This window comes from Panthera tigris, chromosome C1, assembly GCF_018350195.1.
Source record: "Panthera tigris isolate Pti1 chromosome C1, P.tigris_Pti1_mat1.1, whole genome shotgun sequence".
Classification (NCBI taxonomy): Eukaryota; Metazoa; Chordata; class Mammalia; order Carnivora; family Felidae; genus Panthera; species Panthera tigris.
The window spans coordinates 94,266,462-94,288,105 of record NC_056667.1 but is presented as its reverse complement, the minus strand read 5'-3'; the positions used below and the strand labels follow the sequence as shown (position 1 = coordinate 94,288,105).

At 45.4% G+C, this 21,644-nt stretch overlaps 1 protein-coding gene across 1 annotated transcript in view; it reads left to right on the top strand.

The window, feature by feature from the left end:
• LOC102964203 (pepsin B-like) overlaps nt 1–16,850 on the top strand; it is a 28,948-nt gene extending 12,098 nt beyond the window's left edge. The window contains exons 5-12 of the mRNA XM_042998176.1: nt 9,098–9,254; nt 10,414–10,531; nt 11,036–11,154; nt 11,837–12,036; nt 13,562–13,684; nt 15,214–15,361; nt 16,227–16,325; nt 16,556–16,850. Of these exons, the coding sequence (XP_042854110.1) occupies nt 9,098–9,254; nt 10,414–10,531; nt 11,036–11,154; nt 11,837–12,036; nt 13,562–13,684; nt 15,214–15,361; nt 16,227–16,325; nt 16,556–16,708 (1,117 nt within the window). The 3' untranslated portion in view covers nt 16,709–16,850. The remainder of the gene's footprint in view (nt 1–9,097; nt 9,255–10,413; nt 10,532–11,035; nt 11,155–11,836; nt 12,037–13,561; nt 13,685–15,213; nt 15,362–16,226; nt 16,326–16,555) is intronic.
• Nucleotides 16,851–21,644: the final 4,794 nt, after the last annotated feature.

The window sequence follows — 21,644 nt, the reverse complement described above, 5'->3', positions numbered from 1 at the left end:
CAAAGTAATAATAGGACCCGGATTTGGGTCTAAACCCTGCCATTTAGTTATAGGTGAGGGTTTTTTTTTTTAATGATTTGTAAAAAATATTTTATTTTATTTTATTTTATTAACAGAGAGAGATGCAGAGGTGGGGTGGGGGGGGGGAGAGAGAGAGAGAGAGAGAGAGAATCCCAATCCACGCTGGGCATAGAGCCTGACTTGGGGCTCAATCCCATGACCCTGGGTTCATGACCTGAGCTAAAATCAAGAGTCAGACACTCAACTAACTGGACCACCCAGGCACCCCTATATCTGAAGTTTTAAAAATCATGGACAAAAGCCTCTCTTTTCTTATCTGTGGAAAGGTGACAGTATTACTCGCTTTATCTCTTCTTTATAGTGTCACTGTGATATACGGTGTGAGGAAGTGGTTTTAAAATAATATAGCAACATCTGTGTTTCAGCACAATGACAATAATGATTGGCACTGGGACCCTGGTGAGACAGTTTTCATTATGTGCAAGGTTTGATCCAAATATTTTACATGTAGGAATTCTTTTTTAAAAAATTGTCTTCCATTGTGGTTTATATACACAATGCAATACTACTCGGCAATGAGAAAGAATGAAATATGGCCCTTTGTAGCAACATGGATGGAACTGGAGAGTGTTATGCTAAGTGAAATAAGTCATACAGAGAAAGACAGATACCATATGTTTTCACTCTTAGGTGGATCCTGAGAAACTTAACAGAAGACCATGGGGGAGGGGAAGGAAAAAAAAAGTTAGAGGGAGGGAGGCAAACATAAGAGACTTTTAAAAACTGAGAATAAACTGAGAGTTGATGGGGGGTGGGAGGGAGGGGAGGGTGGGTGATGGGCATTGAGGAAGGCACCTGTTGGGATGAGCACTGGGTGTTGCATGGAAACCAATTTGACAATAAATTTCATATAAAAAATCATCTTTAAAATTGTGAAATATACATAAACATAAAATTTGCCATTTGGCCCATTTTTAAGTGTCCAGTTCAGCAGCATTAAGTGCAGTCACATTGTTTTGTAACTATCACCACCTTCTATCTATCTCCAGAACTTTTCTTTTAGAGAGAGAGAGAGAGAGAGAGAGAGAGAGAGCAAGCAGGGGAAAGGGACTGAGGGCGAGAGAGAGAGAGAGAGAGAGAGAGAGAGAATCTTAAGCAGGCTTCATGGTCAGTACAGAGCCCAATGTGGGGCTTGATCCCATGGCCCTGGGATCATGACCTGTCCCGAAATCATGAGTCGGACACTGAACCAACTGAGCCACCCCGGTGCCCCTATCTCCAGAACTGTTTCATCTTTCCAAACTGAAACCCCATTCGCTTCTCCCTCACCCCCGATAGTGACCACCACTATGCTTTCCATTTATGGGAATGTGACTCCTCTACCTCCTACGAGTGGAATCGTACAATATTTGTCCTGTTGTGCTGGGCTTATTTCACTCAGCATAATGTCTCCAAGCTCCATCCATGCTGTAGCATTTGCATGAAGGGATTCTTTCATTCCTAAAAAATATCGGAAATGTTATCCCTTTTTTTTACAAACGAGGCAAAGGTTTGTGTGACCTTTTCAAGATCCCTTAGCTAATAAGTGGTAAAGGCTAGATTCAAATACAGGCTGTAACTACCAACCATGCTACTGTAGTGTTTCCTGAGGGTCTGTCTTCCGTGTTTTGCCATTGTACCCAGTCTGGGGGATGGCCAGCACAGCAGGTTGACTGACTACTCCTTTTTCAGGCAAGGTTCATAAAAGGAGAGAATTTTGGGGGAGCCATGGTGTGGACGTTGGACCTGGATGACGTTAAGGGCACTTTCTGTGGCACTGGCCCTTTCCCCCTTGTCTCCAAGTTGCGTAGTTTCCTGGCGCAAGCTGGTAAGTACCTATGGCTTGGAAGTGGGGTTGGGAGCTGTATAACGAGGCTCTTTGAGATCTGCAGGCTTCGGTGAGACAGCATGGCACCGAAGGAAGAGAACAAACTTTGATGTTAGGCCGGTCCATTTCCTTGGCTTAGAGGCAGGCTCCATTTGACCCTCTGAGCTTTGTTTTCCCTATCTGCAAAATGGGAATGATCCTTATACTCATGACATTATTATAAGAACTATATGAGATAAGAAGTGAAAACTGCTGGCTCAATGTTAGCGCTCAATATATGTCAGTTTATTTCTCTGTGGCTTCCTCCTGCTTTCATGGGACAAGGGCCAGAAGAGGAAGTCAGATTTCTTTTGATAACCTCTTTGATAGGAGAGACTGCCCTGGTAGTTAGGAGATGGAATCTGGCATGCTACAGCTACAGCATCCTTTGAGATGATTTATAACTATCATTTTAGGGACAAGGACACTGGGGCTCAGAAAGGCAATACTGCTAGTCAAGGGCAGAGATGGGACTTCAACCCAATTCTTTACCAAATGCTGTCAGGAGTGGTCTCCTTGCCCTCCATGTTGTTCCTGGTGCCTTCTACCATGGGGGACACAGGAGGTTTCTGTTATTAGGCCTTGGGGGGCAGCAAGGTCTTGCCGAAGGTGCCATCAGTAAGGTCAAAGTGAGGCCTTAAGCATAGAAAACTGGCAGGCTTCTCGGGGTCATTCCCCAGAAATGTAAATGTGCTGAGTGCCCATAGGTGCCTGGGATCATATCAACATGATGAGGTGAGGGAGCAGGGCTTCAATGTGGTGGGATTTTATCTATGCCCTCAAGTCAGTGCATTATGAAATACTTCACTTCTGGATTTTGGAAGCAAGTACTTCAGCCCTGGAGTGGTCGTAGTCCTGCCAGCAATTAACAGGATGGGGAGGAAGCGGTAGGACTCTCATCCTGTTCCGATGATTTCCTCTAGAGTTCAGCTCAACTCCTTCACCAAAATTTTGGCTCTCAACTGCTATGAATTCTTTAAGAACTGACCCCGAAAGTCCGACTGGAACCAATGATATGGGGCTTTTGTCCTCAGAAGGAAAGTCTATGGCTTCTAACACCCATAGGAAGTCTGCAGATACGACTACAGGCCACCAAAGTGGGATTGTGACCCCTACGAGTGAAACTATGTCCTTTGGAAAGCACACTGTGGCTGTGGAAATGAAGACTGAGACCCTTGGAGAGGCTATGACTCACGGAGAGATGAGTATGGTTTCTATGCATGGTCAGACTAAGTCCCCTGGAGAGAAGATCGTGCCCCTTGGAAAGAGAGCTGTAGCCCCTGGAATGATGACTACCCCCTCCGGAAATATTACAGTCACTCCTGACAGGCAGACCAAGACTCTTAGAAGAGAGCCCACCACTTCTGAGGTGGACACAGACCACCCGGTTGGTCACGTTGGTCTTCAGACAGAAGCCCAACGCAGGAGGCCATCCTCTGGCCCTGTCATCTAGCCCCAGGACACATTCCTCTTGCTTTGGACAACCCCTGTGTTCCCATTAATGGGAATGAGTCCTCTGTCAGTTCGATGACCCTTCCAACAAGTGCTCTCTCTCTCTCTCTAAAGAAAGAAAACCCAGAAAACTCTGCTGTGTGTCAAGGAGCCTAAGCTCTGTTGAAGGCAGAAGCTGGGGAAAGCCCTTATCTTTTCTTGTAGATCCCCTGACAGGAGCTGCTCTTACCCAGACATTCATAAACCATTCATGGTTATGAGCAGGCCCCAAAGCCACAGGGAGTTCGTCTCTTTTCTGTTGAATAAACTGGAAACACAAGGATCCATCTGAGTTCCCTGGAGTTCTTTTCTTGAAATGACCTGAGCAATGCAATTGTCAGCTCTGCCTTTCAAGTTCACGTTCCCCTACTGCTGTTTTTGGAAGGAGGGAGTTTGGGTCTAGCCCATGCTGATGTTTTCCAGTGTGGATTATGTTGCTTCCCTCTCTGCCTTGAACAACACTCACTTTGCAGGTGGTCAGAGCCAGAATCTCTTCCAGGGCGGTTTCCCACAATCCTCTTATGTCACACCGGTGTAACATCTCCTCCCATTAATACATCAGAACTACTCTTTGCCAAGGTCACTGGTGATGCCCACGTTGTTAAATACAGAGTTCAAGTCTCACTTCTGATTCTCCTTGATGCAGCAGCAGCACTGGCACACTTGGTCACTTTGTCCTCCCTGATCCACTTTCTTTCTTTCTTTCTTTTCTTTTTTTTTTAATGTTTATTTATGTTTGGGAGAGTGAGTGTGTGAGCGAGTGAGGGAGGGGCAGAGAGAGAGGGAGACAGAGGATCTGAAGTGGGTTCTGCACTGAGAGCAGAGAGCCTGAAGTGGGGCTCAAACTCACCAACTGTGAGATCATGACCTGCACCGAAGTCGGACCCTTAACAGACTGAGCCACCTTGGCCCCAGTGACACACTTCCTTAACTATGCTTCTGGGTTTTGATTTTACCTGACTGGTCATTCCTTCACAGCGTTCTGTTCTGATTTCTCCTCTTATCCCTGATCTCTTAATGTTGGGGAGCTCCAAGTCTCTTCCCTGGGTCCCTTTTCTTCGGTATTTACATTCACACCCTCTTGGTGTTGTCCTCTAAGCACATCATTTAAACAGCATCTGTATTATTGTCAAGAGAACAAAAGTGCAGAGAAATGTCCGTAGTACACTATCTTCCACGTAAGGAAAAAGGGGACATAAGAAAACACACGTCTGCTCGTTTGTGCACAGAGTAATAGAAAGTAACAGAAAGATTACGGAAGGAAAGAAACAGAATAGTAACAGAAAGGATAAACACGGAAATAATGAAATCGGTACTGGCAGGTGTGGAGTGAGGGTGGTGTGGAGAGAATGGGAGATCAGGAACGGGGTACAAAGGGTTGGGGGGGCGGGTTGCCACTTACCTGAGTACACGTGTTTGTGTCATTCTGACTTTTCGAACCATGAGAGTGTTTCACATCCCACAAATAAATAAAATCAAGGATGGTGGTGGTGGGGCTAGAGCAACTCAAAATTAAAGCACAAACAGCAACAAATGTATTTAGCTGTGTTAAAAATGCACCAACAGCGTAATCACATTGAAGGAATTAGGGAAGAAAAGAGCTAGCCTTAGTCACTTTGGAAAACGGCATTTTGCCTCCTTATTGAAAAGCTAAAGAGGAACCATGGACAAATACTGGCCTCTAGCAAATTTGCTTTTGACACGTATATTCTGAAACTGCTTTCTATGCATTCCAGAATTAAACACAGAAGGAAATCCACTGTGGGTAAGAAGGGCCATGTTTCTCACTGCCAGAGAAAGTAGTTACAAATAGGAAAACAGAAAAGGCTAGAAAGAACCCTGTGGCGTTAGGCTCAGAAGTATCAGTATGAAATCATGATTTAAAACTATATATGGATTGGTTGATATAGAAATATCTGTATCCATACATATATTTCCTGCTTGGACCACTAGAAGGGGCTACAGCAGTGACATCCGAATAGGCCCCATACCTTGAGGAGAAGGTGCCCAAACATCCCCGGACTAACTGGGGAAGGAGGCCTGTGTATACTGCTCCCGTCTCCCCTCTCCTGGTGGATGATTCTGAGTGGTGATTCCGAGTGGAGGCCGCTGGGCTGAGGACAGTGGGTGATGTTTCAAGACCAGGCTTCTACAAGACTTGACTCGCAGGTGGGAGAGAGAAAAGTACTCAAGTGATGTACCTCTGGGAGCAGCCAGTGGCTGGTCTGTGCTTCACCATTTCATCTCATGCTGAGGAAACAGACTCTGAGAGCTCATGTACTACTATCTCGCTGCAAAGAAGCCTTGGTAAATGCTGTAAGGGAGCCTGGAGTAAGGAATGGCAGGTGGCCAGAGGCACAGATGTGCGATCAAGTCCCAGGAACACCTGGCAAGGTTTGACGCGGATGGGCAAGGGGGCAGGACGCGAGCTCCACGGGCATGACTAATGAGCGGGCTCCGGTTGTCTCCGCACAGGAAGGTGATCTGTGGACACCATGTTAGGAGCTGTTGTCACTTTCTCATTTGACTTTGAAGAGTTACATAAAAGGTTCCCAAACCCTGTTTTTGTTGAGTTAGGAATATTGCCACCAGGAGGCAGCAGCATACAGGGTTACATTTTCTCTGCAGGTGGGAAGAAAAACTAGGAGAGTAGAAAAAAAGCAATTAGAATACCTCTGTACAGAAAATGAAATCAAATCTAAATCTGTCATTGTCTTTAAAGTCGATACATTTGGAGCACCTAGGTGGCTTAGTCGGTTAAGCGTCGGACTCTGGATTTTGGTTCAGGTTGTGATCTCATGGTTCCTGAGGTTGAGACCCATGTCTGGCTCTGTGCTGTCAGCATAGGACCTGCTTGAGATTCTCTTTCCCTTCCTCTCTCTCTCTGCCCCTCCCTCGCTCGTGCTCTACTCTCTCTCTCTCTCAAAAATAAATAAACAAACAACAACAACAAAATACAGTTGATGCTTTTGTGCACATTGAAGCAGAGAAAGCATGAGCGCCCTGGGCTTGGAGGAGGGGCTGTGCTGAGATACAGGTTGAGTCCAGACAAACCAGACTTGAAATCCCAGCTCTGATTAACTATGTGATCATGGGGTAGTTAAATCAGCTTCTAAGGTTGTTACAATGGTTAAATGAAACATGTATCTGGTACAAAGCCAATAAGTGGGAGTTACTGATATAAGCATATCTTCTGTAGACCTTCAAGTTTCCATTTTAGTATTTCTTGGAGCGCCTGGGTGGCTCAGTCAGTTAAGTGTCCATCTTTGGCCCAGCTCATGATCTCGTGGTTCATGAGTTCAAGCCCCACATCAAGATCTGTGCTGACAGCTCAGAGCCTGGAGTCTGCTTCAGAGTCTGTGTCTCCCTCTTTCTGCCCCTCACCCACTCACACCCTGTACCTCTCTCTCTCAAAAATAAATAAACATTAAAAATTTTTTAAAGAATTTCTTTGTATAAAGAAAGAAATATGAAATTAGAAACTCTTTAGGTTTTGTGCATAGCTCAAAGTGTTCAGGAGTAGATTCATGACAAAGTTCCAATAATCTCTCATGCTGCTACAACTTTATGTAGGGAATCATTTTATAAACTGGCTACTTTTACCACATGCTTCTAAAACACTACAATCTAGAAGCTAGTAAAGTGTTACAAATAGGAAAACAAATAGGTACAAATACCTACAAATAGGTAAAGTGTATTAAGTGTGTCATTTCCAGGATTAAAAAAGGTAAGAAGGTATTAAGTGTGTCATTTCCAGGATTAAAAAAAATTAATGGTTCCTTAACTCTTTATGGAATATAGCCCATATTGCTTAGCATGGCATACTGGGTCTGCCTCACCATCTGGTCACGTCTGTGTAGACACCTAGTGCTGTGCTCCAGGAGTTTGATCCGGGTGCTCCAAGGTGTGCTCCATCAGTATGGAGCATGATAACAAATAGTTCAATGGACTAGAAGTTAAAATACTGTGGATACTGAACATACGTTGCTTTAATACAGTTTGGCAGAATCAAGAGTATTCCGATTTTAGCATTACAGGCCTTTCCGTTGCAATGGGTCCTGAGTAGAAAATAATTTCCAGAGCGACAGTTAGCATGATGAGGACCGCTCAGCCCCAGTGCAGGTTCTTGGGCTGGGTCCTGGCTTCCGAGGAGCCATGTTGAAAATTGCTCTTCTGGCCACACTGGTCACGATGTTCTCTGATTTCATCACATCACTTCACTCCTGGGTGCCGTTGTCCAGGCTCTGCTTCTGCCGCCAGTGGATTTTCCACTTTCCTTACTTTCTCAACTACCATCTGGCAAGATCCTTCCTCAAATGTTACCTCTTCTCTGAAGGCTTTCCATCCTTCCAGAAGCTATCACTCCTTGTCTCTGCTTGCTTTATCATACTGTTCTTCTCCCTCTTGTTCACTCAACACATATGTGAATGCTAGGCTGTCAGTCATTTGACAGGATGCCGACTTTGCATACAAGGACCATTTCTGATTTTATTTTGTGCTCCCAGAGCTTAGCACAGAGGTGAGCACAGAGTAGATATTCCATAAGTGTTGGCTAATTGTGAACTAAGAGATAGAAAATAAAGATCAGTGTCATGGACTATGAGAATCGCATTCAGGAGACTATAGATGAGTCTGATGAGAGGAACAAGAAAGAAAAGGGGAAGAAGTGGAGAGTCTATTGTAAATCTCCCAAAAGCACATGGACTTTGGAGTCAAAGCACAAATTGTTCCATTGTTTTGGCAGAAGTTGCCAGCACCCATTTCCCGGTAGATGTGGGCACCAGGATCCTTTGTTCCCAGTGCATTTCATATTTGTTATCACATCCTAATCTGTGGATTCGATGAGCAAATCCACTAATTGCTTTTTAAGTTGACTACAGAGTGGATAAGAAAGGCCATGATACTTACCAGAGGGAAAAACAAACAGAATCCATGGACTTGTAGGGGCACAAGCTGGTACAAAGGTTAAGAAACTCACGTGCTTTCAGATGAAAAGAGCAGGGAGATCAGGGTATAAAAGAGAGATCCAATCTCCCTCTGTGTGTCCCATCCCTTGGGTCTGCCACTGTGTCCTACGTGTCTCTGGGCCATTGAAATCAACGCCATGAAGATCCTGGTCTTGTTGTTGGTTTGTCTACACCTCTCACAGGGTGTGGAAAGGTTTGTATGGGGATTCAGCTTCAGCCCTGAGGGAGCATCAGAAGCTATGGTAGAGCAAAGGCCTCCCATACAGATCTTATGGAGAGGCAGTCAGATCATAGTTTGGCACCATGAACTGAAAAACCCAGGAAGCCAAGACTTACAATGGATGGTGTGTGTGTGTGTGTGTGTGTGTGTGTGTGTGTGTGTGTGATTAAAGGTGGGTTGGTGTTTTGTTGGACAAGAAGGAAGGATGTACAATATCTATAAAGCTTAGAGGAAGGACTGGGAAGGAATAGATATTTGTTCTGTGTAAACAATATGTAAGCAGAAAACCCCAAATACATATTGCAGTGCATTTTCATGCTGGAAATGCTGGAGTGACTGCAGTGGTCAGAACTCACTAAAATCCAGGAGGATTTCTTATAAGAGGCTCTTCTTGAGTAGAGTATAAGAAGGTTTGAAAACCCACATCAGATCAATGAAGGCATTGCTTTCATGGGGAAGGTGAGGTCACTCCTTTTGCCCTATTCTCTGCAGAATCATTCTGAAGAAAGGCAAGTCCATCCGCCAGGTGATGGAAGAGCGGGGTGTACTACAGACTTTCCTGAAGAACCACCCAAAGGTTGATCCAGCTGCCAAGTATCTTTTCAATAATGATGCTGTTGCTTATGAGCCCTTCACCAACTACCTGGATGTAAGTGAGGGTCGAGGTGGTGTCCATAACTCTTGGCTGATAACTCTTCTCAGATACTCATTTAGACCTCTCATTAGCTCTGATTTTGGACTTTTTACTAAACCCAAGTCTCTCCTTCCTCAGGAAAGTATCCGGAGAAGTTATGAGTTGGTACCATTTAACACTATCATATTCCCTCTCCTTCCTTCTTTCCTGTCATTACTGGCTCACTCTCTAAAGCTCCATTTACATGGTTAGGAGATTCCGAATGACCATGTTCCAGTCAATTGAGCAATCGAAAGGAAGTCCTAGTGATGAGCTGTAGGGGAAAGAGGGAAAGCACAGGCAAAGCGGCCAGGCAAAATCTCCATAGCTCCAGATGCTATGTAGCTCCCCATTTGGGAACATACACTGGTGCTCAGAGCAAGTATTTGCATGTTCTTGAGACTGCAGTGTCTGCTCAGGGCATCCCAACACACTGGTGTCCTATGGACTGTCTTTAGTGAGATGTTACATGAGTGTCAGATCTAGAAGCCACTTCAGGAATCTCCTATCTCAAGTCCCACTTTTATAGATGGTGGATGAAGAGGCAGGGCAGTGACATGACTGGCTAAAATTCACTTAGAACTCAAAGTGTGTCTCAGTGAAGTTCTCTTCTTGCTTTTCCAGCCACCTTTCTTTTTTTATTTCTGGCACCTTGGCTACTAAGTGACCAAGGGAGGAGAATGGTGTGGAAATATCTAACACCGGAAGAGAAAGAGGTGTGTGTGTGTGTGTGTGTGTGTGTGTGTGTGTGTGTGTGTGTGAGAGAGAGAGAGAGAGAGAGAGAGAGAGAGAGATGGGCACTGGGAATGGAGAAAAAAGTGACTGCTTCTCCAGCTTTGCATGTTCTGGCATAGAACGGCAAATCCATGGAGGTATCACCTTATGGCAAAGGAGAAAACACATTTGGAAGAAGAGATTGTCTTGCCAGACTAATTCTCACCTGGTCAAAATCTTGCATATAAGGACAAAAATGGAGAATATCGAGGGGGTCTGGCTCCAGAAGTGAAAGAGAATTTCTGGAAAGAGAAGAATATAATTTGGCCACAATGTGGTTTCTAGTGAGTCAACTTCATCTCAATCTTTAGGACATGGCTTGGCTGCTTAATACACTGGGGTAACAAACTTTTCTTTGCAGTCCTACTACTTTGGAGAGATCAGCATTGGGACACCACCACAAAATTTCCTGGTCCTCTTTGACACGGGTTCATCCAACCTGTGGGTGCCCTCCACCTACTGCAAGAGCCAGGCCTGTTGTGAGTATACCACCATCACCACCCACCCATGGATAGGAGCAGAGGGCGACGCAGAGTTGGGATTAAGCACAAGCCCATCATCCAAGTCTAGAGTTCTTGGTGCATATCCATGATCTCAGCCTCCTTAAATTCAGAACATCTGGAAATCTTGCTCTTGGTCTGTATTTCACAAGTGCTGCATCTCTAGAAAACGAAAGAAGTAGACCAGGGCTTCCATTCCTTTCTCTATTGATCCCTTTCCTCAGCTCTCTCCTGTGGGCCCCAATTCCTGGCACTTTTGAGTTGACCCATGCTTCAGGAAATGGTAGGTTGGAAGGAATTGGGGCAACATCTGTTTCCCAAGGGGACAGACTTTTCTGGGGTATTGATTGCCTTCAGCCCAGAGTCTGAGGCTGAAGCCCAATCCCAGGCTTGGTCTGATGGTCCCAGGCCATCAGGGATAAGTGTCCTCCGTGTATTTTGGAAAATGTGTTAACACTAACATTGCATTGTCTCTTTGCACAGCCAATCACAACACGTTCAACCCCAGCATGTCCTCCACCTACCAAAACAATGGGCAAACCTATACACTATATTATGGAAGTGGCAGCCTGACTGTGCTCCTGGGATATGACACTGTGACTGTAAGTGCTGTTCTCATCTTTCTGTGGGTCTGCCATTTGGCTCCCCTTTTCTAGACTCTTAAGCTGTCAGAGATATCAAAGGTTGTTAGTTAGGTACACATTTCTAAAAGCCGACTCTTGGAAAGAGTGCCACAGGCCATCTAATTAAACCTTTGTCCCAAGACAAGAATTGCCCCACAGCAGTCCTGACTGCTGCAGGTTCTTTACGTTGTGCCTCCCCCTTGAATTTGCTCCTTGGTCTTATCTGCCCTCCTCAACCACCTGGAGCACATCTGCTTCCTCCTCCACAGGACTTCACTCTGGGTATTTGAAGACCTTCCTTTCACTATTTTCTTTTCTTTACATCAAGCACACGCAGTTCCTATGTCATTTGTGCACACAGATTGTTCGATATAAAACCAGCCACTGTCCTTTCACTGTCCATGGAAGTGGAAACTCTAACTCCAAAAAACAATGGCCTCTACTTTGCCAACACCCACACTCTTCTTTCCAAGACATGTATGTTTGGCTGATGCTGTTGTCCCTTCTTTTTCCATGCCCCACGCTAGGACTGAGCCAACTCAATGAAAGAAGCCAATTTCTTCTCCTTAAAAAAGGGTCTAGGTTCCATTCCCCGGACACCTAAGTCTGGGAAGGATTTGTCTACCCTGAATTGTTAATCTTTTCTTTTCACTTGTCTCAGGTTCAGAACATCGTCATCCATAACCAGGAGTTTGGTCTGAGTGAGATTGAACCTAGCAACCCCTTCTACTATGCAAACTTTGATGGTATCCTGGGAATGGCCTACCCCAACCTGGCAGTAGGGAATAGCCCAACAGTCATGGAGAGCATGGTGCAGCAGGGCCAGCTCACCAAGCCCATCTTCAGCTTCTACTTCTCTCGGTGAGCATCTTTGCCCTGTAGGGCTCAGCAAATGAGGCACTGTGGGGGCTTTTATTTTACTTTATTAATTTTTTTAACATTTATTTATTGTTGAGAGACAGAGTGCGAGCAGGGGAGAGGCAGAGAGAGAGGGAGACACAGAATCCCAAGCCGGCTCCAGGCTCTGAGCTGTCAGCACAGAGCCTGACATGGGCCTCGAACTCACAAACTATAAGATCATGACCTGAACCGAAGTCAGATGCTCAACCGACTGAGCCACCCAGGAGCCACTGGGAGGGGGGGCTTTCAACATCAAACAAGGCCCAGGTTTTAACATATCCTGACATAATGGGGATAACTTGCCATATGCAATCCATTTATTTTTGAAGATTTGTAATATATTTGGGGGGGAATTTTATTTAAATACACTAGAAGAATTTTTATTTTAGGCCATAAGCCATAAGATGACTCTTTTCTTTTTTAAAAAAAATTTTTTTAATGTTTATTTATTTTTGGGAGAGAGAGAGGTAGAGTGAAAGCAGGGGAGGGGCAGAGAGAGAGGGAGACACAGAATCCAAAGCAGGCTCCGGGCTCTGAGCTGTTAGCACAGAGCCTAACATGGGACTCAAACTCGTGAACATGAGATCATGACCTGAGCTGAAGTTGGATGCCCAACCGACTGAGCCACCAGGCACCACAAGATGACTCTTTTCTTAAAAATGGACTACAATCCCTCAACATTTAATAAGTAAATGTGGAGATTGTTGTATTAGATTCACCAAATTCAGAGCTATAGGACCAGCCACATGATCATTTCTTAATACAATAAATATAAATTTGGAATAAAGAGAACTATAACAAAATGATATTTATAAGAACATATCTGGCTCCAAAAAGAGTTCTTGTAGTCATCACTTATAGGGGTGAAGCCATGACTCAAATGCAAATACCTTGGTCACAAATCCAGTACTTTTCTTACTCTGCTGGCCTTGAACTCTTGTGGCAAACTTTACTTACTGCTTCATCTTCCTAACCACATGATCCCCAGGGGACCTGAGTCCAAATGTTCAATGACTGGCAGGCCCAGGTTAGGGAACAGAAGAGGCCTGAATCCTCTTAACACCGTCTAGTTACCAACCTGAGCACGACAGGAGCATCCCCATCACTGCCCACTTGAGATCTCTGTCTGTCAGGCCCCCTCCAGGTACTCTCTGAGGGGTTTCTTCTTGTTCTCACTTTGCCCTCAGGAGGGTGTCCCTGGGAGGCTTTTAGAGTTTCTTTTCACAGGCCTGGTTTCTAATCCCATCGCCTCTTTTATGGGCATAGTCTGTGTTTCCAGTTCTCTGATACTCTGGGTGTTCCTCTGAGGAGACTCCTCTCCCTTATGCCTTAAGCCTGGCGGAGCCTGAAGAGCAGGTCAGAGGATGGGACCCCTCTTCCTCTGGTTCCACTGTGTCTGAAGGAGAGAGGGACAGTGAGAGGGGAGGGAGGGGCTGCCTGGCCATGTGTGTTGTGGGAACTCACGCTCTTCTCCTCTTCTCCCTAGCCAACCAACCTATGAGTATGGTGGAGAGCTCATCCTGGGAGGAATGAACAGCCAATTTTATTCTGGTGACATCGTCTGGACTCCTGTCACCCGGGAAATGTACTGGCAGGTTGCCATCGATGAGTAAGTACAGAGGACAGTTCCTATGGATTATGGACACCCCTAGAGTGTCCCTCCAGTGTGACTCTATCTCCTGTTCTTGTCATGGCATAAACCCCTTAAAGAGAATCAGCAAACCCTCAGGCTGATTATTCCTGGAGCTCAGTAGACTTTGGCATCTAGCTCTCAACTGAACTTTTTGACTTGGTCACTGAGCCTTGCCATGTCAGCAGGTTGGTCATTCCTAGGTCTCTGTGAATCTACATCTTTGTTCCTGGAAGCTTCATTATCCCAATTAGCATAGTCTTTACCACTTCCTTCATCAGGAAATGTAATAGCCGTCATGGGTGTTTTCTATGTGCCCAATGTGCTAAATATTTGTTGAATATATTATTGCATGTAATCTCCACTACAACACTATAAGGTGGTCAGCAGTATATTTCTTTGCATAGATAAAGAAATCAAGGCTCAGAGGTTAAGTGACTTATCCAAAGTCACACATTTCACACATTTCAAAATTTGAGCCCAAGCATATTTGATCTCCTAACCCACGATCATGAATCAGTTACTTCTACACCCCAAGCCTTCAGGAAATGTCCATCACTGCCAGATAAAGATACATGTCTTTGGCCAGTAGTCGAGACCATCCAACAGCTGAGCCCTACCTATCAGAACAGCCTTCCCACCACTTCCGGATGTGCAGCATGGACCTGACCATGTCCTTGCACCTCGCCATGACTTTCTTGCTTCTTTTCTTTTGACTATAACACCTGAAGTGGTCCTCGTGTCCTTGCACATCCTTCTGAGCCCAGATGAATTATTACCTCCCTTGAAAAGGCCTCTCAGGGTCCCAGTCTCTCTTTCAGTCCCATAGTCTTACCAGCTTGCATCTCCTCATCTTTGGGTATGTCACAGTGCAACCAGCCCAATGTGAAGAGTAGAGAGAGAGGTAATTGGTTAGGTGTCTTATTCACCATTACATCCAAGTACCTTGGTTCACCAACAGTACCCAAAAGATACATGGACTGAAGAGGAAGGGTAGAGAAGGAGCCGGCGACTGAATCACATAGGACCACATTACGGAGATTACCAGCTACTGCATTAAGTGGTAGCTTAACGTATGGTGTTGTCTCATGTCTCTTAGAAGGTACTCTTTAAAAACAGTGAATACAATCTTCTCCTGTTTGTATCGCAGATAATTCTTGCAAGAATGTCTTGCACATATTAGATGCGCAAGTGATTTATGAAGTGATACCCAGCTTTGGCACTGTGTGGACCTCACATAGGTAGATATAGAAAGGTAAGACACAGAAAAAGGAAGATAAGATAAAGGAAGATAAGCCCTGCCTCCCCAGGCCTCTCAGTCAGAGCTGGAAGGGTTACCTGACCAAGAAGGCACAGCAACATTATAAGGGCAGCTGTGTCGTGGGGTGGCCAGGCTTCCTAGAAGAGGCAGAAATGTCGGAGCTCCGAGGTTGGGGAGATCAGGGTGAACATGGCACAGGCGTGTGGCAGTAGTCCACTCATTTCTCTTGTACTGGTGTTCCTCTCAGGTTTCTCGTTGGGAACCAGCCCACCGGCTTGTGCTCCCAGGGCTGCCAGGCCATTGTGGACACAGGGACCTACGTGCTGGCTGTGCCCCAGCAGTACATGAACTCCTTCCTGCAGGCCACAGGAGCCGAGGTGTCTCAGTACGGTGATGTGAGTAACCAGAAGCCCAGGATTTCTCTGCACACTGATGCAGCCTCAGCACAGGAAGAGGGGTTTGGGTGGGGGACTAAACCCCTGGCAGGACAGATTAAGTGGGGACACAGCATGGCCTTTCAGGCATGAACCCTCAAAGCAAGGAGGGGTGAGGGGAGGGAGTAACACCAACCAGACTGTGAGTATGGGCTGAATGGTTGTCAGGAGGGACGGCTGTTCCATTGCAGCCCTAGGAGCACATTTCACCTTGGTGTGGCCAGTGTCATTTGACGTGTGCCGATAGAGGCAGGCATACCACATTTCCCCATTCCACCGAGATTTCTTTTTACCTAGAAATACTCCTTTGGCTTTTATCTGAGCAGCCTCCCGTCCCCACCCCTGCTCCCCTTGTACACACTTCTGCAGTTTGCTCCTCCAGCATGCAAGAGTCTCGTTTAGTCAGACCAAATCTTGGCTCCTCAGGGTGTGTGTGTGTGTGTGTGTGTGTGTGTGTGTGTGTGATGAGTACGTGGACAGGTGCACACAAGCAGGGATATGAATTGTGTGAGAGCATGCTTTTACAGGCTGGGCCTGTGTTTCTTCTCTGTAAGTTGCACTTTCTGAAGGTAGAAATCTGTTCTGGAATGAGTCTAACTCTTTACGGCCATACCAACACATTCCAAACCTGAGATGTGCTCAGGTAGACCCAGGAAAGCAGAGCACCTGGTCAGTGTTGTGCCTGGGAATCGGGCTTTGCCTTCCATGCTCTCAGCCTCTGCTGGAAGGTCAGGAAGGAAGTCTCACAGGGAAAGGGGGATTGGGGCCCTTTGTCTGGGCCCCCCGTGTCCTGGCACGCTACAGCTCTGCCTCTCCTCTCTCTCAGTTTGTGGTCAACTGCAACTCCATACAGAGCATGCCCACCATCACCTTCGTCATCAGCGGGTCTCCTTTACCTCTGCCTCCCTCTGCCTATGTCCTCAACGTACGTATGCACTCCGGGCTCCACGGACATGGGATTGGATGGGCCCAAACGGCTGTTCCGTGTCCCAGATCATGTCTGGACACCTATGGGGAGTCACCAGTAGCAGGGCTGAGGGTGAACAAGAAGCCAGAGGACCCTGCAAGTGTCATGGAATATAGGGTGGGAACTTCCTGTGGGGAAAGGCTTTTATATGCAAAAATGTTATATCCCTATGTCTTTTGTCTCTTCAGAACAATGGTTACTGCACCCTTGGGATTGAGGCCACCTACCTGCCCTCCCCCAGTGGGCAGCCCCTGTGGACTCTGGGAGATGTCTTCCTCAAGGAATATTACACTATCTATGACATGGGCAACAATAGAATGGGCTTTGCCCTCTCTGTCTAGACAGGTGAGAGGCAGCTGTCTCCACCCTCACTGCAGGACTCTGGGATTACCCTACAGTTTCTCTGGGCTGACCGCAGCATTTTAGACTAATCTGACCCTTCTGTGCACTAGAGTCTTACTTCCTGCAACTAATAAATCAAGAATCTCCAAATGTCTTTGTTGCTCGTTCCAAATGTCTTCTTTGCCTTATGTTTGTAGTAGTTTATTCTAAATTGAAAATTAGCGCCCGCTCGTTGGGAAATCTGTGAATTGACCAATGGGAGAGAACATGGAGCAGAGATCTCTGAGTGAGGACCCACTGCACAGACCTTAAGGACGCAACAGTCCCTTCATGACGAACTCTGGCTGGAGGTGACCAGCTCTCCCAGCCCTCTCCCTTCCAACACATTCTTCTTTGCATTCTTAGACAAGAACGTGAACCAGAGTAGTCTCTGACTCAAGAATTTTAGAGAAGAAAAAGAAACTTTAGAGAACATTTCCAACTGGTGCTCTGAGAACAAATCTGATCAGAAAATGTGGTTCTTTTTGAAGGGAGCAGCACAGTTTTAATGAATATTTTCTGGTATTTTCATAGACATTATCCTTCCTATGGTGCTTTCAGGCTGCTCACATACGCACTTTACCTGCCTGGGCCTGACTGCTTTTGAGTTTAGAAACCCCATCTCATTTTACAGTGGAAGAAAGTGAGGTGTGGACAGGTAGTCATACAGTTAGTGTTAAAATCAGATCCAGATTCAAGGTATTAAATACTTTTATTGTGCTGCCACGTGATGAAGTCTGCTATGTGCAAGGCATGGACGCATGCAATTATAAATGAGGCGTGGCGTTGGCTCCCTAGGGATTTTCTATCAAGTAGAGCCTCTGGCTCCAGAGCGGTTTTCTGATGGCAGGAAGACCAGTAGCTGAACTTGCCCTCCATGGTAGGTTATGAGCAATCATCTGCAGTGGGTTCTTCGACCACAGTAGTGCTGCCTTTGGGGAGCTAAGAACTGGTGTGGCTCTGGGACTCAAAATTGTTTCCAGAAATGTAATTAGAAAGATGTATCTGGGAAGAAAGATGCAAAGAATTCTCAGTCCAGATGTGCATGGGTGGTGGTGGTGGACGGAGGTGTGCCTTTCTCCACAGCATTGCATCGTTCCCCTCTACCGACATTACGATGTTGTTGATCTAATGGAACTGACTAATGTAAGCACTTTGGCCATTCCTTTTCCTTTTTGTTGTGTTTCTCTTATAAGAGATACAGACTTTTCTTTTTCAATTTTTTTTTGCCAAAGGGACAGATCTTAGTTCAGCTGCAATTCACCTACATCCTCACCATCTGCCCTGTCAGCTACTGTTCCTGCCTCAGTATCACCTCTATTCATTCTCTAGTGGTTAGCCTCAATGATATAAAGCCATGATCTTTCGTTAGTGGTAAAATTTCTGGAACGTTCTCAATCCTGAGATACAGAAAATCCAAGTTATCATGAGTAACCTGAAATTCATCAGCAGGGGACCATCCGTAGTCACTGGGAACATATGGCATTGGTAATGAGGGCTGCTGAGGATCAGGACGATTCTTGTTAGGGTGTGGAATTAAGGTAGCAGTAGAATGTGCTAGTTTAGAACGGATCCATCACTAACTTTCCAGAAATTAGAAATCTTCGTGGGAAACAGTTGCCATTTTTATTGTCTATTTGTTTGCTCTCACTCCATTCCTAGGTCTTTGAGAAGGGGGTTTGGCTTATAGTCTTACCTCACCAAATTGGCCCATTGTCTGCCTTCCTCACATCTCCAGCCCCAAAACCAGAGGGAGAACTGGCATCCCCAGAGTGTTTCTGTTGCTCCTTTCCTGGTAGCCCACGGAAAAGTCCCAGGGCATGGAGATGGCGAGTTTCAAGACTTCCAACTCCTTCCTTCTGGTCTTCCCGTCCGGGTGTAGCTATGAAACTTGTGTGTTACTTTACCAACGGGTCCCAGTACCCAGATCCTGCCAAATACATGCCAGAGAACGTGGGACTGTGCCTGTGTGTAGACCTCACCTATGCCTTCACTGCTTGATCAATCACAAGATCATGCCCTGCGAGTGGAATGATGATGTCCTATTTCCCAGTTCCAGGCCCCCGAGCAGCAGTCAGTACTTTGTTCTGAAATACCTGGGAGAGTGACAGGACAGACACCCTGGGTGGACTTGAAATCCAAAGGTAGTATTGGGGACCACCTCCCCACTCAGGACTAAAGTACACAGTATAGAAAGGGTGGCTCTGGAGGAGAGGAAAGAAAATGTTAAGCTACCTTGACAAAAATAAAAACATCCTTTTCCTCGGCAGTAATTTTATCTTCTAGAAAAATTGGCTTCTTTGCTCTAATCCTCTATTTCTCATTCCCTACTCTTACTTCTAAACTGGAAGCCCCTGTTGTGCTCTGGTCTGTGTCCCTCTGAAGCTCCTTAGCCAAGGGCAGTGAGCAAAAGAAAGTCCAGAATTGCCAGAGGGACTTAAAAGGAAAGTAATTTCAAAGACTGACTGAAATTCACCTCACTTAAGGAACTTTCTAGAAGAATTGCCTTCCTCCTGAGATTAGAATGGGACAAGTCAACCCCATTTGGGAGATCCCATTTTCTGTTTTCTAATAGGTGATGCATTTGACAATTTTGGGGGCTTGTGGGAAGGGGGAGAAACAGTAACCTCCAGAGTCTCATGGATGTCTTTGGATAAATGTCCACCATTCCCTCCATGAGGCTGTCTCCAGGTAGAAAGCAAGGTTCTCTACAAGATCCCATACACATGTTGTATTAAGTGGAAGGCTCTCTTCCACTCAGTCTGGCCTCTTTCCCTCTGCTCCAGAAAGGATGAGTGGGTGTTCCAATCTGAATGGCTGGCATAAAGTTGATCCTTGGAGAAGCAGAAAGAGGATCCCAAGAGAAGATTTCCTGGGGACATGATTCTGTCCTTTTGGTGCCAGAACCATGAGTCTGAGAGAAGACCATTTTGACTCTGGTGGCAGTTTCCTCATGCCTGGCTAAAATGGACTTCACTCTGTCATTTCTCTGTCCTTCCTCATTAGGAATGAAAACCTGGTTATGCTTTTGATGGTTAGCTTGTGGGACTTCGACACCCAGAAATAAGAACCTCTTCTTTCTATGGGGAGTTGGCCTAGGGACTGATCTCAGGAAGATGAGGCTGAAGCACTTTGAAGGTGAAGAAAATTGTGGTTGAAGGTGGCACAAAAGATCCCAGAAGTGTATCAGCAGGAGATTTTCCAGAATAGGGAAAAAGCTAGAACTGGGAAATGAGAAATTTATTTATCTTCAAATAAGAGCTGAATGGAGTCCATAGTTTTTATTCCTAGGATCATAGGATGAGGGAAGGCAGAGAACTAGAGGTAGAGAACCAATAGGAAAGGCTGCTCTATGGAAGGAGTCTGTAACCTACACAAGACCTACACATAGCACATGCTTAATGTTTATCTACAATGCTCCAATTTATTTCAGTGAGTGTTTACTGAACATATATTGTGTGCTGAGTACTATGGCAGGCACTGAGGATCCAGATCTGGGATACCCAAGGATGAAGGGGCTATAAAAGAGGAACTCTTGAGAATATGATGTATCCTCCTATTTCAACAAAATAAAGAAGATGGATAGAGGGATATTGCCAGCCTGGGGAATTAATGAAGGATATTAGATATCATCGAGATATCTCAAGGATATTAAATATTTATTGAGTAGCATAAGACACCTTTTAAGACACTGTAAAAAAATGGATGAATGAGAGTCCCAGGAAGCTTCCTATCTAGCGGAGAGACAAACATATACACAGCCAACTGAGTAGTGCAGTGGGCAAATGCCGTGATGGAGCATGCACGATGTGATAAGAAATGGTGAGAAAGTAATGGCAAATTCTGCCTTTCTGGAAGGACATTGCAAGAGAAGGCACCTGTGTGAGCGAAGGCATAGAAGTTTGAGAGTATAGAGTGTTGGTGGAACTCTGAGCAATCAAGTAGCAGGAAAACCAGATCTTAAAAGTAGGAAAAAAGAAAGAGGGTGGGAAGAATTAACGAACATGCTGTGAATGGACGAGATGCCATTTTTCTTTCTTTGTTGATGAATTATAATGCCCTTCCTAAAGGGATTTGGGAGTTGAGGAGAGAACATGAAATGTGACTGGTGAGTGGTTGCAAGACTTGCAAGGGATGGTTTATCAGCAAGCCCTAAACACCAGTCGAGTTTTGTTGCTCTCCGGGCTCTATAGGAGGATTTTTATGATATCAGATCATGGGGAGTAAATGCTGGAGATGAGGTGGATTTAAAGACAGAGATTCATATGCTGCTGATGGTTCCTCTAGTATTTCTTGGAGCTCAGAGAAAGAAGGAAGGGGAAAGGTGATGGCATCTGAATGCCAGCAAGGATCATGCCTTCTCCAGGGTCACCACCAAGGTGGCCACAACAGGCAACCACATGATTCTCATTGACTCAGTGATCCAGCATCTCCAGCTATATGAGTTCAATGGCATTGACATTGACTTTGGGTACCCACAGTCCTGGGCAGCCCATCTGAGGACTAGCAATTCTTTACCATCCTCATCAAGGTAAAGACCTGCAGGTGCATTCTTATAGCCCAGGACCTATGGGGGTTTCCCAACCTTGACAGATTTCCATGTTTAAACAAAAGGGAAAAAGAAGATACAGGAATCAATAATTGTTGAAAATCTACAATGTGCCAGACACTGTGACATGCACTGTGTATATGGGACTTTATTCGATATTCAGAACATTAAATGGAAGTATGTACTTTATATCAAACCAGAGAGGAGAAGTAATCATAATTAGAAAGTAGTGGAGATCTCTGAAACTTCTTTCCCTACAAGGCACCGTTTCAGTGAGGAAGCAGGGGAAAATATTACAGACAATTTAAGTTTCAAGCCTTAGCTCACTCACTTATACACACATATAC